Consider the following 16,223-nt stretch of genomic DNA (forward strand, 5'->3'; position numbering starts at 1 on the left):
AAATAGGTCAATGTGGCATTTTACAAGCAACTGAAGTTTTGGTGATAAACCATGCTACACTGGAAGGATAATAAAATTCACTTTGTTCTTATTTTAAATGTTATATCTTGAATGTAATGTCTATCATAAATATTGCTAATGGATACTTTCAGCCTGGAAAACAACGCATTTATACAGATATCACTCTTAATCAGAAATACAGCCTCAAAGTTGGTAACATTGATGCAGTCAAGAACCTCTGGGCATATCTGAGCCCGTGATCAAATTTACTCAAAGTCTTGATAACACAAACTTCTACACAAAGTAGATGATGTAGGTGTACATACCAAGTTTAATCAAAATCTGTTAGGAACTACAGTATCTAGGTTTCAAACAAGACGCATGATAATTAACAAATACTGTGTCATAGCATTAGCTCACAATATAATGCTTGGACTCCCATTTAAAGATAGGTGTTGATCCCTATCCAAGTAGCAGTTTGTGTTATTCATGTATCCAAAAATTATTATCCTCTTCATAAGTTTGATGTTGCTACACAAAAATTTGTGACAGATGAAATAATTCCTACTATCCAATATTGAAAACAGACTGTTCTGAAACTGGGTTTATTCTTCTTTTAGCAAATGTCCCAGGAGTGTTCCTTTTTTTTCACTTGAAATTCCCTTCTGATATCACCTGCAAATTTTTTCTGCAACATCTGTATCAGGTGAGTAGACACACGTTACATTTGATACAATGACCTCTTGATTTGAAATGTATTTGAGGTTTGTATAAGTGCTTTTAAAGATATTGGATTTTTCTATTTTGCATGTCAATAGTGCAACTTACATTAGAATTCAGTACTTTATTTGCTGATGTTTTACCCACAAAATCTGACTATTTTCTGAACTTCTAAAAGGCTGTTTCATACCCATCTGCCCTGCTGAGTGTGTGGGTAAAGGTCAGGTAAGATAGTTCAAGGTTCGCATAAAGTGACAAGATCTTGTTTCATGAAGGCTCAAAATCTCATCAATTTGGTGCAACTAATCTTATGTCCTCTTGCTATTTTGCCATCAGGGATACCAAAACTAGTCTGGGACCAGGGGTGACTACACCAAACCAGCAGACAGGAGGGAATGCCTCCACATTCCTTCAGGCATTAACTTTGTCATATCATAAGCTTGACTGGCTTTATGGCCAGATGAGTAAAAAATCACTCACTGCAACAATACTACATACTTGAACAAAGGTGTCAACATCAATGGATCTGCTTGCCCGAGTTTCTGTTGCACCAGAGTTTTTAGCTTTACTGCCTCCATGTTCAGATGCAATCTGAGTTGCACTTGTCTGTGGCTGTTTTTGTGAACTTGATACAATATTACCTGTGCTTGATGATGCCTGTTGTTTTGCCTGAAAGAAAGAATAAAGACTTGTCTTTTTACTTACAAAACATATAGCCTACAAGAAGACTAATTGTTTGATTGCATTTATTGGGAAAAAGAAACACAATGATCTCACTATTTTAAGTGCTAAGGGTGCTGAAAACTTAACAGGTCTTTCATTTTAAGTGAGGAATGGATTCCTTGGACATATGAAGTGGAATAATCTAGGAATGTCAGCTTTGAGACTTTCCAACCAATATTAGAGAATTCCTAAATCTTTTGACCATTATATCTGGTACTAATGGCTGGTTGCCATGATTGTGCCTCCAACATGAGATCCAATTTCTCTAGATTGGGCATTAGACAGAGAAGATTCACCACTGACTAAAATAGGGAAATTACTTATGAAAAGTAGTTCTGAGAACACTGTGCATCAACTACTTGTCAGAATGTTGGAGGAGAAGACTGAACAAGTCCACAGCTTAATGTGTCACCCCTACCTAAAACTATGGCTGAAACATCCATAATGTGATATGGGGGAGACAACTCACTAACGGGTATTTGGAAGTCCCCAAATCACACAGGGATTAAACAGAAACATTGGGGAGGGGATGCTAATCCAATCCCCTTCCCTGTATGGATGAGCAAGCCAGATTTTATATCCAATGTAGAATGGATAGTAACTGAGCTGAACATGGGGTATTTACCCAATCCCTGTTCCTAGACCAATGATCAAATTCCAGCATCCAGCTGCCAGAAGACTGTTGCTGTGACAAGTGACTGACAATCATAGCCTAGTGACCAGTAATTGACAGGTATGTGGTACCTGGTGCCCAGTGCCCAACAACCACTCTTGCAACTATCTGACAGATGAAACTACCACATATCTAGCAGAAATACATTGCTGCTCCTCCCTGTCATCAGGAAGGCAGCTACATTGAACATCAGATCAGCACCATTTTCATTTAGGACCAACCATACGTCACAGTAAGTATTCAGGTGAAAACCTAATGCCAATATGACTGTCTGTTCAGAATGAGTAGCGATAAGATTTTCAAGTTGACTGCAATGGTGGCCATACCAGACATCAGATCAGCACCAGTTTCATTTAGCAAAAAATTCAACTTCATTAGAAGACTTTCAGAGTAAATCCTATCTTGATATGAACATTAATTCAGGAGTAGTGACAGCAATATTTTCAAGATAGCCACTGTGGCAGCCCCTATTTCACATCAGTCCATCAATATTTTTATTTAGGACCAACATAATAATAATAATAATAATAATAATGACCTTATTTAAAGAGGGTAACACAATTAGCTAAGAACTAATCTACCTTAAGGCCCTCATACAAAGGAATTTATTTATTTTAGCTGCATCTCTGAAGCCACTGGATATATTGGGTTTGGAAGAATGAAATAGAGTGGGCATTTCTAATCTCAACTGGAATACTATTCCAGAGCAGAGTTCCAGAGTATCAGAAACTCTTTTTAAATAACTCCTTATTTGGTTTGGGAATTTGATACTGTCTGGTAGACATGGATCGCAGGTGGTGAGTATTACCAGGTAGCCTATACTGTAATAGTAATTGTTGTTGTTGTTGTTGTAGGGTTTAACACCATTTTTCAGCACACGATAGGCTATACATGGCGGCCAGTATTAATGGTGGAGGAAGAACCCGAGAAAACACTGGAAAGAACCACCGACCTATGAGAAGTTACTGGCAAGCTTTCTCACATACCCACATTGGCTGAATCCGAGACTCGAACACATGCAGACAGAGGTGAGATGGCAGTGATCCGTAATGGAGAGCTCGTTAGACCACTCGGCCACTCGGGGCCCCCTAAGTAATTGTAAATATTCAGGAGCACTATTATGGGATATCCTGTACATTAATTTGGCATTTCTCAAACAGATTCGGTCTTTAATAGGTAATATTTTTAACCAACCAGCTAAATTTTCCTTGCTTTCTTTCTGGATTGATATTAGCCCTAATGCTATTTTTGGAAGATGTGCCAGTTTTGATATATTTTTATCATGTGAATTGCCCCATACTGTATTACAGTAGTCTAAATAGAGTTGTATGTAATTGTTATAAAATGTCTTATCCTAGTGAGAAGCCATAAACTTGAATTGACTTTTTTTACTGATATGTTTGATATGTTCAGTCCATGATAGGTTATTATCTACCAGAACACCAAGTAGTCTATCATGACAGACCATTTGCAAATTTTTATCCTTCCATGTCAGACATAGTTCCTCACTCTCAAGATTTGTCCTTTTTTGCCGTGTTGAGATAAGTAATATTTTAGTTTTACCAGTATTTACCACCATGCCATTGCATGTGCACCAGTTTTCCAGTTTGTTTAGGGCATTCTGTAAAGAAATTTTGAGTTCATGCTTTGTGTTTTGGATGTCTGACATCACTGTGTCACCTGCATAGAGATCTGTAGATGATATTGAGTCTCTTAGTAAAAGTGGTAGGTCATTAATAAATAAAATGAATAGTAATGGACCTAGAATTGAGCCTTGTGGTACTCCACATCTAACTGTTCCTGGTTCAGACAGAACATTATTTATAAAACATCTTCTGGTGAAAACCTTGTATCAATATGACTTTCCATTTAGGAGCAAAACAATTAAGATGACTCCCTTGGTGGCCATATTGGGTGTTAGATCACCAACAGTTTCATTGAGAACCAACTTAAAACAATATAAGATGTCTTTCAGTGGAAACTCCATGTTGATTTCACCATTCATTCTGGATGAGCAGCAACAAGATTTTCAAAACATCCAAGCAGCACCATTGTAATTAAGGACCAACCAATGAATGTAAAGTTTCATGTAAATCTCCAAGTTGTTCAGAAGATTCAATGGATGGAAGATGAAGAAACACCATCCCTTAAGTTCTTCTGTTCTATGACCAGTAGAGCTAATGAGCACTACCATGACTGAAAACACATTAATAATAATGGTTAAATTCATTGGAGTGTCCTGAAGACAGAAACTTGCATGACAGTCCAAGGAAAAAGAGCATATTCCACATGTTGCTTAGTACTAAGAAATCAGACTGGGATCATGTTTTTCCAAAGGGGGTGGGGGGCGCATATTAGCCTAGTCTGTAACTTGGTATCCTGGAAATGGAAAGCAATGCAATAGAAGCAGCAAATATATTACTCAAAATAAACACATTTTTAGCCATTATTTTCACACTTAATGCAGTATACACAAGTTTTGTTTCTCTTACTTCAAACATTATTTCTGCCATTGTGTCAATTTCAAAGTATTACTCATTTCTTTTCATTTTAATTTAGAAGTCGACTTAAATAGTAACTTATTCAGTTCTTTCTTAATTAACCCATTACTGTACAACAATTTGGATGCTAACAATCTAATCTGCACAGAATCTATCCTGTCAGCAATTTGGCATCCTTTATGAAATTTACTTCTTGTATTAGTAATAATAATTTTCTTTATAGTGGGCAATTTGACCATGACCTTTAAGCTTTTGAGTTCAAAATCTATCAGATTCTTGCTTATCCTAATTGCAAGCCATCCACAAAGCTTGAATTATTGTAAATGGTGGACAACTATAGCAAAATTTTTGCATGCATGCATCCTTCAATTCATGCATATACCTATATACAAAGCCTTGCCACATTCATCGTTGACTACAAAGATAAAATGAATTAAGAATAATGTATAGTCTAGCTTACTTCATTAAATGACATTAGTTGCTCTTATCTTTGTATCCTGTATTATTTACTTTTTGTTTAAATCATACAGAAATGTTTCTGGTATTGGCATGCACCTGTTGTGTCTCACATAATGCAAGCGTAAACCTAGTTCATCCATAAAATTATTAGATATAAAAAAATATTACTGACTAAAGTACATACATTACATAACAATCCATGCATCTGTGGTACATCAGTTCAGCAAATAATTTACACATGTTGTTAATATGGATGAAAATTATATCTGAGGGCACCTAAATTCAAAGCATTATTGTCTGGACAAAAGTTTGATGATTGGATGCTTTCTGCCAAATCTGTTTTAATCATTTTATCATCTGGGTGATACCTTGGATTAAGCATCTTCATTGTTTGCAGATTTAGATGATTGTACTGCTGGATCACTTGGTTGAAAGAAGGAAGCTTTTCTCTTCACCTCCAATGTCTCTTGGCTTGGCATCTACAAAATAACATTATAATCAATCCCGCCTTCAATTGTTCCATTTATCTCTTTCAATTTAACAAATGACACTCAATAAATATTGTAAAATAAGCAAAAAAATGAAATATAGCTTTCAAAAGACATCAAAAAGTCACTGTTACTTACACTAGCCATGTAATAAAACTCAATTTGTGAGAGTGCAATAAATGTGTTCCATAATGACCCGTTATGGAACCAAGATGCAGCGCTACATGTGCTGGTAGATTGAGTATGATTAAGATAGATATTTTTTTGTGTAAAATATTGATTATACATGTTGCCACAGGTCTGCATATTATGACATAATTATTCAGTGAACATTTTGCACTAAGTCTCAATATATCATGAGACTGCTTAGCATTGTTTTTTTTAAAGTAATATAATATTGCCTTAACAGACTAAAATAGTACAGTTAAATAATAGGCACCCTACTGATAAACAAAATGACAGCATTGATTACTGCGGAAGCATTTATATTCATGACTTTGCCTAGTCAGAGTTGGCATTTTTGTAGGTAATTAATTTCATGGCATTTTTGTAGGTAATTAATTTCATGGCATTTTTGGGGGCAATTAATTTCAAGGCATTTTTGTGGGTAATTAATTTCATGGCATTTTTGTGGGTAATAATGTTCATGGCATTTTTGTAGGTAATTAATTTCATGGCATTGTAGGTAATTAATTTCATGGTATTTTTGTAGGTTTTTAATTTCATGACATTTTTTGGGCAATTAATTTCATGGCATTTTTATGGGTAATGAATTTCATGGCATTTTTGTGGGTAATTAATTTCATGGCATTGTAGGTAATTAATTTTATGGCATTTTTGTAGGCAATTAATTTCATGACATTTTTGTGGGCAATTAATTTCATGGCATTTTTGTGGGTAATTAATTTCATGGCATTTTGTAGATTTTTGTGGGTAATTAATTTCATGGCATTTTGTAGGTAATTAATTTCATGGCATTTTTGTAGATAATTAATTTCATGGTATTTTGTAGGTAATTCATTTAATGGTTTTTTTGTGGGTAATTATTTTCATGGCATTTTTGTGGGTAATTAATTTCATGGCATTTTGTAGGTAATTAATTTCATGACACTTTGTAAGTAATTAATTTCATGGCATTTTTGTAGGTCATTAATTTTGTGGCATTTTTGTGGGCAATTAATTTCATGGCATTTTTGTAGGTAATTAATTTCATGGCATTTTTGTGGGTAATTAACTTTATGACATTTTTGTGGGTAATTAATTTCATGGCATTTTTGTAGGTAATTAATTTCATGGCATTTTTGTAGGTAATTAATTTCATGGATTAATCTCTATAAATACACAAAAAGGAGTATATTAAAAAATACAACTATGAGAAAAATAAAAGCTACTTCAATGGCTAAAACAATACTATGACCTGTATATGCACAAGTCATACACCTGTCAAGATAAAAAATGCAACACTAAGCTAATTGGTTATTAAATTCACATGAATGACCATTTCCTTAAAAACTCAACATTCAAACTTTTACTATCAATTATATTCTGATGACCATGACATTAAAAATGTGGCTAAAGAACATTCAACTCAGTTTACCTAAAACCTCATTAATCAAGCCTATTCATGCCTAATTCAAACTATTTACTGTCTGGGGTGATTTGTTGTGATTTATTGCTAATTACCTTTCTCTTGTCACATGTGTACATGTAAAGCATGGTAAGCATTTAGTTTCACCTAGTTTGTTGACAATGTTTATATGCTGTAAATTACACTTATATTAGTTATTCTAACAAATTCACATACAGATGGGTATTTTGACACTATGGTCAGTATGATGTTTTGCCAAAAAATGTTCTGTATGATTGATAAACAATTTTTATTACGTGAAATGTTTGATGTCATACACATATTTTACAATGTCTGCCATCTTTGTTTTGGTGGCAATTTGAACATTAAGAAGCAGTTTTTACATACAATAGGTTCGGCTTAACAATAAAATAATGCACTTACGATCTCCTGCAAAGATAACACACGCTCTAATTTTCCTGCACCACCAACTTCAGTTGGCAGCCAATGATACTGTCATATGTCTTACAAAATGTTTTCTAGTGTTTGCCCATTAAATTGTAATTAAAATATAATTAGCATTCAATATTTCGCTTGAATCTCAATATTTTAATGGTAGTTAATATTTATTTTGTCTTAAATACCTGTTAGCAATATGCACTATTTTTGTTGTTGCTGTTGTTGTAGGGTTTAATGCCATTTTTCAGCACACCTATAGGCTATACATGGTGACCAGTATTAATGGTGGAGGAAGAACCCGGGAAAACCCTGGAAAGAACCACTGACCCAGGAGAAGCTACTGGCAAGCTTTCTCACATACCGACATTGGCTGAATCTGAGACTCGAATCCACGCAGGCAGAGGTGAGATTGCAGTGATCTGTAACGGAGAGTGCTTTAGACCACTTGGGGCCCCACAAAATTTGCAATGCAATGTAACTATGTATATACAACTGTACCATGAATACTAGCCCTTTACCTCATGTAAGCACCGTTGGAAACTTCTACCACATTATCATGGAAGCGCTAGTGGACGTGTCAACCCGATTCACATACAAGCATCTATACATGCCTCTGCACCATCTGGATGGAAGCATGTTTGAGCACCTACTGTAAACATCAGCCATTTTGAGCTGGTTTTATACAGCAACCTTCAGGAAAATCCACTGTAAGATGCAACAGGCACTGAGGTAACTGACCATTATGTCACATCACATGGTTCCTGTTTAAGACAAAGTCTTAATCTGCTATTTTAAGTTACTAAGGTCGGATTCTCCACTGTCCAAAATGGAGGTTGTGGATTTCTTTCAATACTTTCTTGAGTACAACTATGAAAGCTTCAGTAAGTCAAATATAGGCTCTTATGTTGATAGGCAACACTGATTTTTGATAATTTATCAAATTCAGATAATTTAGTAATGTTGACATATAAAAGGACCAGTCAATTTCAAGTTTAAGAAATGTCAGATATGGTTGGTCATTGTACTGATTTACTGGCTTGACTGTGAATGATTTACCTCATGATTTTAAAGCATTAAAAAATTCTTCTGTGAAAAATAATTATACAACTATAAAGATCTTAACTTTTTCAAAGGATAATAAATGTGTACCAAAATGGTAAAATGGTTAAAATTGATGTTGAAATTAACATATACTACACTGCTATAAATTTAACAGGCAGGCCTATGCCATAAAGGTAACAGATGTTGTATTTATAGCATACTGCACTGTGCAACTTGAGTACATTTATATCAACTGCCTACACAGCAACAGGCTCAATGAGATAAGAGTTAAGCTTGCTAGTAGACTGGATAAAACTTGACAAAAACTACAAACTTTGTCTTATCTTCTTATAAAGCAGGTGCATGCCAACATTATCTGAGCTTTGCCCATGATGCACTTGGTAACCTAAGCCAGCAAATGATCAGTCAAGACAAAGGCCACATGTGTATAGACGAGTACAACTGACAGACATGGACAGACAATCATAGTACATCCTGGAAAAGAAATGATGTAAAAACATTAATGAGTAAAAGCTTTATTTTAGATTAAATAATATCAATACATCACATCCATACCTTCCCAACCGTTTCTTCTGTTTGGAACTCTCCAAAAACTTTCTTCTGTTTTGGTTTTGTACCACTAGATGCACTAAGTGGTTCATCTGACTGCTGTTGATTATTCTGTCAAATTAAGGACATATCAACTGAGACCATTAAAAATTAATGCCACTATCCATCTAAAACAAACAGCCAATAACAAATGCTTCTATACTAAATGTTGACCCATATCATTAAGTTAAACATATACAGTTATTCCTTTGCCTTAAGGTGTTTGTATTTGAACCTGTTAACATTTTTGGCTTTCTGTGCTTTGAGAATACATGTGCTGTTGTTGCTAATTTGTTCCCTCCAGATTTTCATCAGAGTAATGTTGTTCTTCTACCTGCGAGAATGTTAAATTCAGTATAATAATCTGAAAGGTTAAGGTCACAGACTGGAAGAAGATAATAATTTCTGCACAATAACTCTTGTTATCCACAATAAACAGTTTCCAAACTTTGTGGATGATATTTCACTTAGGGTAAGGAAGAACCCTATCAATTTTGGAGTTTAAATGTCAAAGGTCAAGGTCACTGGCTGAAAGAAGAAAAATGGTTCTGCACAGTGACATTAAATCTACTATACAGAACTGGGCCAAACTTTTTGGATTGGTTGCACCTGTAATAAGGAAGAAGCCTATACATTTTGGAGTCAAAAGAAGGTCAAGGCCATTGTGCCTAAAAAAAGAAAAACTGTTTCTGCATATAAAATTTCAGTAATGAGCAGAGTAGACTAATAACATGGGGTTGGAGTATAATAAGCAGCTCACAATACTCTAGTTAAATACTCATTAAACTATTATTTTGTGCACAGTGAGGGACAGGTTCTTCTTCCCATACTTTTCACTGTAATACATTTGGAGATGAAAATGCACAATGACGACAATGACTCATGTATTTAATGGATATAAATTTCCTTTTAGGTAAACGTTTCAAGAATTGAAGTCAATCTTTGCAGTTTTCCTTGTTTAATTGGATGCCTAATAATTCTGACATTACTGACATGTAAAAAAATGTTTTAAAGATTTTGCCTGTCTGTCATGTTATTTTTTTTGTTTGATTATGATTTATTGATTAATGCTTGTTCCAATCTTATTTAGTATGAACTTAAATAGTTATTTAATTATGAACCCCAGCCTAATGTTGGTGTCGGTACTAAAGTGACAGTGGTCTTTTACATTCAATGAGGTTTGATGTAGAAAGCAGGCAAAGTTGATGAACACCATATCCGACATTTGCCGATGCATTAGGCTGATGGTAAATGTAATGGAATTATTTGATAAGTTGATGGAAACCATTCATATATTTATATATAAAACAGTAAATAAAATCACATGCTTCTTCTTAAATAAAAAAACTATTTAAAATTTTGAGGATACTGTAACACTTAACTCCATATTAAATTCTGAGAAAGAACCGTGCCAGGTTATGTACTGGTGGTCATTATTTACAAGTACTTTATTTCATTTTCTGATTTAAAAAGCATTTAAATTAAATTAGCACACAAAAATGGTATGTATAAATGTTTTATGACATAAACACAAAAACTTGTGACCTGTAAAATCTTAACCTTGTTAAACACAGAAAATCAGAGGGAAAATAATTAGTTTCCTGCATCAATTTGAACTTCTGGAAATTTGTCAAAATCTGCCCAACAAAGGAAGTTTCAAACCCTCCAAGCAAAGAGAAAAAGCTTCTGTACCTCCTTGTCTCCTGAGGCATACTACTATACAGTGCTTGAAAAATCTGATAGCCAGACGTCCAAGGCCTTTATAATTTCCAATCAGGCCCCTCTTGTATTCTAAGCCCAGAAGGATTGTCAGAAATGAAACATTTAATTTACCCAAGAAAACTTTGATCACGCCAACAAAATATGGCATTTTATTTTCATATTGCTTGAAAGACTAGTAAATTATTAACATTTATTTCCCTGCACGTTTCTTAGCCTAATGAAGATCATGTACATACTGTACTTCTACTGGAACTGTAAACCATTCTCTGGGTTAACTATAATCAGTACTCACTTGGGTTTAACATACATGTACGTCTACTGGCAAAAGGACAAAAATGCCATTTTTAAGGCGGTCTACCATAATTCCATTTTATAGTTGAAATCTTCCATTTTAAAACATTGCAAGATTTTTTCTTAATATAAAAAACTGAAAAAGATAGAAAAACAAAATAAAAAAATTGAAAGAAAAACAAAATGGTACTTTTAATTCTTCTACCCATGCATTACAGAAACCAGCCAGAACCAATCTAATGGGGACCTGAACTGTGCCAGCAGTCATTGTGACCAGTGTAATATGCTAACATGTCATCAAAGAAACTGTTAATTGGTTACCTTATTGTTGCAGTCTGGAGAATGAAGGCGAAATCTGGGACACTTTTTATGGTGTTATAAGCAATAAAGGGATCAGAGGTGGTTCATAATGGGTTTTAATTATTTGATTCAAAATTGGCCATCCTTTGGCAACATGAAAAGTGTAAAGAGAAACTGTATAGAGCAAGTCATGCTTTAGATACTAATGAATGTCAACACTATTGATTCAGTGAGTAAGGAGGATGCTGATAAACAGCAATTATACAATGAATCAACTGACATCAGAACCTGGAGGAAAACACTGCTTTACATGAAATATATTGAGTTCTGAATAAACACACAAATCAATTTCATACAGTTTTTTTAATTACTTTTCACAATTAAAGTACAGCATGTGCACAGTTGTGTGACACATAATATTACAAATATATAGCCCTTTTTGGAACATTGAATAGGAGTAGGCACTTGTGAACCAGAGCACATTATGTTTTTTACAATTACCAACTCTTGTGGTACTGCTACAGATGTGTTGTCACAAGAAACCAACACACAATGACTTATTTGGTTTCTGCACCCCTGCAGGGTTAAGAATACTGATTTCATTTCCAAACTGTATAATGTGAATGGTAGCTTCTTTCTGGACCACAAGCTCTGAAGAACTACCTCTTCTGGCTCTTCTTTCTGGGACCACAAGCTCTGAAGAACTACCTCTTCTGGCTCTTCTTTCTGGAACCACAAGCTCTGAAGAACTACCTCTTCTGGCTCTTCTTTCTGGGACCACAAGCTCTGAAGAACTACCTCTTCTGGCTCTTCTTTCTGGGACCACAAGCTCTGAAGAACTACCTCTTCTGGCTCTTCTTTCTGGGACCACAAGCTCTGAAGAACTACCTCTTCTGGCTCTTCTTTCTGGGACCACAAGCTCTGAAGAACTACCTCTTCTGGCTCTTCTTTCTGGGACCACAAGCTCTGAAGAACTACCTCTTCTGGCTCTTCTTTCTGGGACCACAAGCTCCGAAGAACTACCTCTTCTGGCTCTTCTTTCTGGGACCACAAGCTCTGAAGAACTACCTCTTCTGGCTCTTCTTTCTGGGACCACAAGCTCTGAAGAACTACCTCTTCTAGCTTTTCTTTCTGGGACCACAAGCCCTGAAGAACTACCTCTTCTGGCTCTTCTTTCTGGGACCACAAGCTCTGAAGAACTACCTCTTCTGGCTCTTCTTTCTGGGACCACAAGCTCTGAAGAACTACCTCTTCTGGCTCTTCTTTCTGGGACCACAAGTTCTGAAGAACTACCTCTTCTGGCTCTTCTTTCTGGGACCACAAGCTCTGAAGAACTACCTCTTCTAGCTCTTCTTTCTGGGACCACAAGCTCTGAAGAACTACCTCTTCTGGCTCTAAGTGATCACCCTGATCCAAATAGAATGCATCCAGATAGGAGTGAAGTTCAAGGGCATGCACTGAGTTTTTGAAGGATTCTCTGGAAGAAACTTGTTTAAGGTTGAATATCAATTACACTGGACAACAAATTTTTACAAAAGTCATGTTACTGAAATAAAATTAGTCAATTCTTATCAATTTTTATGTGCTGAACACGAATATGACAGTCAAATTGCAAAATTGGCTCTAGTTTTTTTTGTAATCTGCAAGAAATTAATGTTTACATAACGAAATGCATTCCAATAGTAAAAGGTCAACTGTAATAGCCTACCTATAAAAAATCAAGTCATTGACTACATCTTAGATTTCTTCGCCTGTCTCTTGTACAGCTGTTCGGGAGCATCTCTGAGGAGTGTCCAGCAGTAGTCAGCCAGCATTGTAGTGGACCATTTTCCCTGGTATCTTTGTTCCATTGTTGCGATATCTTGATGAAAACGTTCGCCGTGTTCATCACTAACAATACCACAGTTGCTAGGAAAGAAATCCAAATGGGAATGAAGGAAGTGAATCTTTAGAGACATATTGCAGCCAAGTTTCTTATACTTCATCAACATGTCTTCTACTAGTTCCTTATAGTTTTCTGCCCTAACATTTCCGAGGAAGTTTGTAGAAACTAGGCGAAAAGCATTCCATGCTTGTTTCGCGTCACCTTCCAGCAAGTTGTTGAACCGGTCATCTTTGAAAAGCTCTCGAATCTGAGGACCCACAAAAACTCCCTCTTTAATCTTTGCTTCGCTGAGTCGAGGGAATTTTTCATGCAGGTATCGGAATGCTGGCAAAGTCCGGTCAATGGCTTTCACGAAGTTCTTCATCAAACCTAGTTTGATGTGAAGGGGTGGTAGCAAGATTTTCTGAGCCTCAACCAGAGCTGGGGTGTTGGATATTCTTCTCTCCAATGGCTACATTCTGCCTGTGAGTCCATTCCTTCCTCATGTAGTGCATTTCCCTTGCTCGGCTATCCCACTCGCATAAGAAACACATGTATTTTGTATATCCTTGCTGCAGTCCCATTAAAAGGGCAACTACCTTCAAATCACCACAGAGGTGCCAGCTGTACTTGTTATACTCAATGGAATTCAGTAGCTGCCTTAAGTTATCGTATGTCTCTTTCATGTGGACAGCATACGCTACTGGAATAGATGGAAGAATGTTTCCATTGTGCAAAAGCACAGCCTTGAGACTCAGTTTCGAAGAGTCCACAAATAGTCTCCATTCTTGTGGGTCATGAGTGATTTTTAAAGCATTCATGAGGCCCTCAATATCGGAACAGAATATCAGATTACTTTCCTTTCTGAAGAAAGGCTCCAATTGCTGGTGGCGCTTTCGATATGCAGTAATTGTGACATCTTCTTCTAGAAGATTCCATTGTTGGAGTCTTGATCCTAGCAATTCTGCCTTGTTCTTTGATAAGTCCAAATCACGAATCAGGTCATTTAGTTCTTCCTGTGTTATTCTGTGTGGGGTTGATGATGCACCACAGTGAAAATCTGGATCACTGCATGCTGATGGACCAGGAGAAGAACAGGTCGACTCACATTTGTCTTCGTCAGATGAATCAAGAGAATATTCTGCTGGAGGTTCTGGAATAGGAAGTCCCTCACCATGTGGAACTGGTCTCAATGCAGACGGAATGTTTGGGTAGACTATTCTCGACTTCTTTCGCTTCGTTATTCCGCCGGAAAGAGGAGGAACCAAGCAGAAGTAACAGTAATTTAGGTGGTTGCTTGGCTCTCTCCACACCATTGGGACTGCAAACGGCATTGATGACCTTTTGCAATTCAACCACTGTGAAAGCTGTGTTGTACATGTAGCACAGCATATATGCGGAGCCCAAGGCTTGTCTTGGTCACCAACCTTGCATCCGAAGTAAAGATGATATGCCTTCTTCACTTGAGAATTGATACTTTTCTTCTGGTTGGCAAATGTCACTTCCCCACAAATATAGCAAAAATTGTCCGCGGTATTAACACACTTTCGAGGCATTACTGTTCTTTATTGTACGTAAATGGATAAAATAATAAGTTTTATGTAACAGTAGCTTGAACTGTCTCGCACAACGTCTAAAATATTTTAAATGCTGAACCTATCTGATTGGGCTTTATATAGTACACTGCTTACGTCAGCTTCAGCAGCCGCCTGGCATTAGTATAATAGGCCTACACATGTATAGTACACTGCTGACGTCAACTTACTTCAGCAGCCGCATGGCATTAGTATTGCATTGCATCAGAAAATGATGCAATCAACTGTGGATGATGTGAGCATGATGGTATTATGCAATGTTACATCATTATTCCGGATGTTGCTGAAGTCCTACTGGAGAAATTTACACAGTGAAACATAGAAAATGAGGTATATGAATATCTTCAAAACGAGAGCCAATACAAATTTTTCACGGTTATATTCGTGTTCGGCACACCAAAATACTACAGATTAGGGCCTTTTCAAGTCAGTAATGATTTCACTGTTGACCAGTGTTATAAGCCAAAACTTTCCACCTTTCTTGCATACCAGGAAAATCTGGGTGCAAAAAATAAGAGACTGGTCTTTTTTCACCACCTGTACAGTGCACTCTTCTGCAGAAGTGTGTGTACCTCTTCCCTTAAGTGAGGTAACTTGACAGGGAAAGAGGATGTGGATCCGTGAAAGAGAAGGATATTCCTGCAAATGAAAAGCCAATAGCTTTCAAGGCAGAAAGGACATGCACATCTTCCATGATACAAGACCATACAAAACCTCTAAAAACTGTGCTAGGTGATAGTCTATGGGGATGCAAGTAAGAGGAATACACTGCAGAAAAGCTGGGTTCCCATACTTTTGAAGAAAAAAAAACCTGGGTCTTTTTCCAGGATTTTTTCCTGAATGAAACTGAATTTTTCATGGTTCAATCATCACCACTACTGAACAGAATTTTTTAAAAAAACAATTTAGCCTTAGAAAACACATTACTATGTCTATATAGTAAACCAAAGGATGCATCACTAGAAACAAGTGTAACAATTGAAAATTCAAATAAATTTACTTGTAACTCATTTGAATATACAAAATAAAAATGTTAACTTTACTATCCTCAAATGCATATCTTCATAAGAAATTAGGTTCTTAGAAAAGGATCATTTTAATTTGAACAATAAGCCCTTAAAAATATAGATATTTGTGTAAAAGAGCCATTTTCTATATTTAAAACAATCCACTTATCAAAGTCTCATGAGAAAAATGTTCCAAGCACTCAT

At 36.1% G+C, this 16,223-nt stretch overlaps 1 protein-coding gene across 1 annotated transcript in view; it reads right to left on the bottom strand.

Moving 5' to 3' along the window:
• Positions 1 to 1,094: 1,094 nt before the first annotated feature.
• Positions 1,095 to 16,223, bottom strand: part of LOC149788041 (uncharacterized) — a 32,998-nt gene continuing 17,869 nt past the window's right edge. Inside the window, exons 4-6 of the mRNA XM_089975712.1 lie at positions 9,208 to 9,312; positions 5,445 to 5,555; positions 1,095 to 1,389 (exon numbers count right to left, since the gene is read on the bottom strand). Coding sequence (XP_089831838.1) covers positions 5,451 to 5,555; positions 9,208 to 9,312 — 210 coding nt within the window. The 3' untranslated portion in view covers positions 1,095 to 1,389; positions 5,445 to 5,450. The remainder of the gene's footprint in view (positions 1,390 to 5,444; positions 5,556 to 9,207; positions 9,313 to 16,223) is intronic.

The sequence above is a fragment of the Sinohyriopsis cumingii genome, chromosome 11, assembly GCF_028554795.1.
Source record: "Sinohyriopsis cumingii isolate HCF-2022 chromosome 11, ASM2855479v2, whole genome shotgun sequence".
Taxonomy (NCBI): Eukaryota; Metazoa; Mollusca; class Bivalvia; order Unionida; family Unionidae; genus Sinohyriopsis; species Sinohyriopsis cumingii.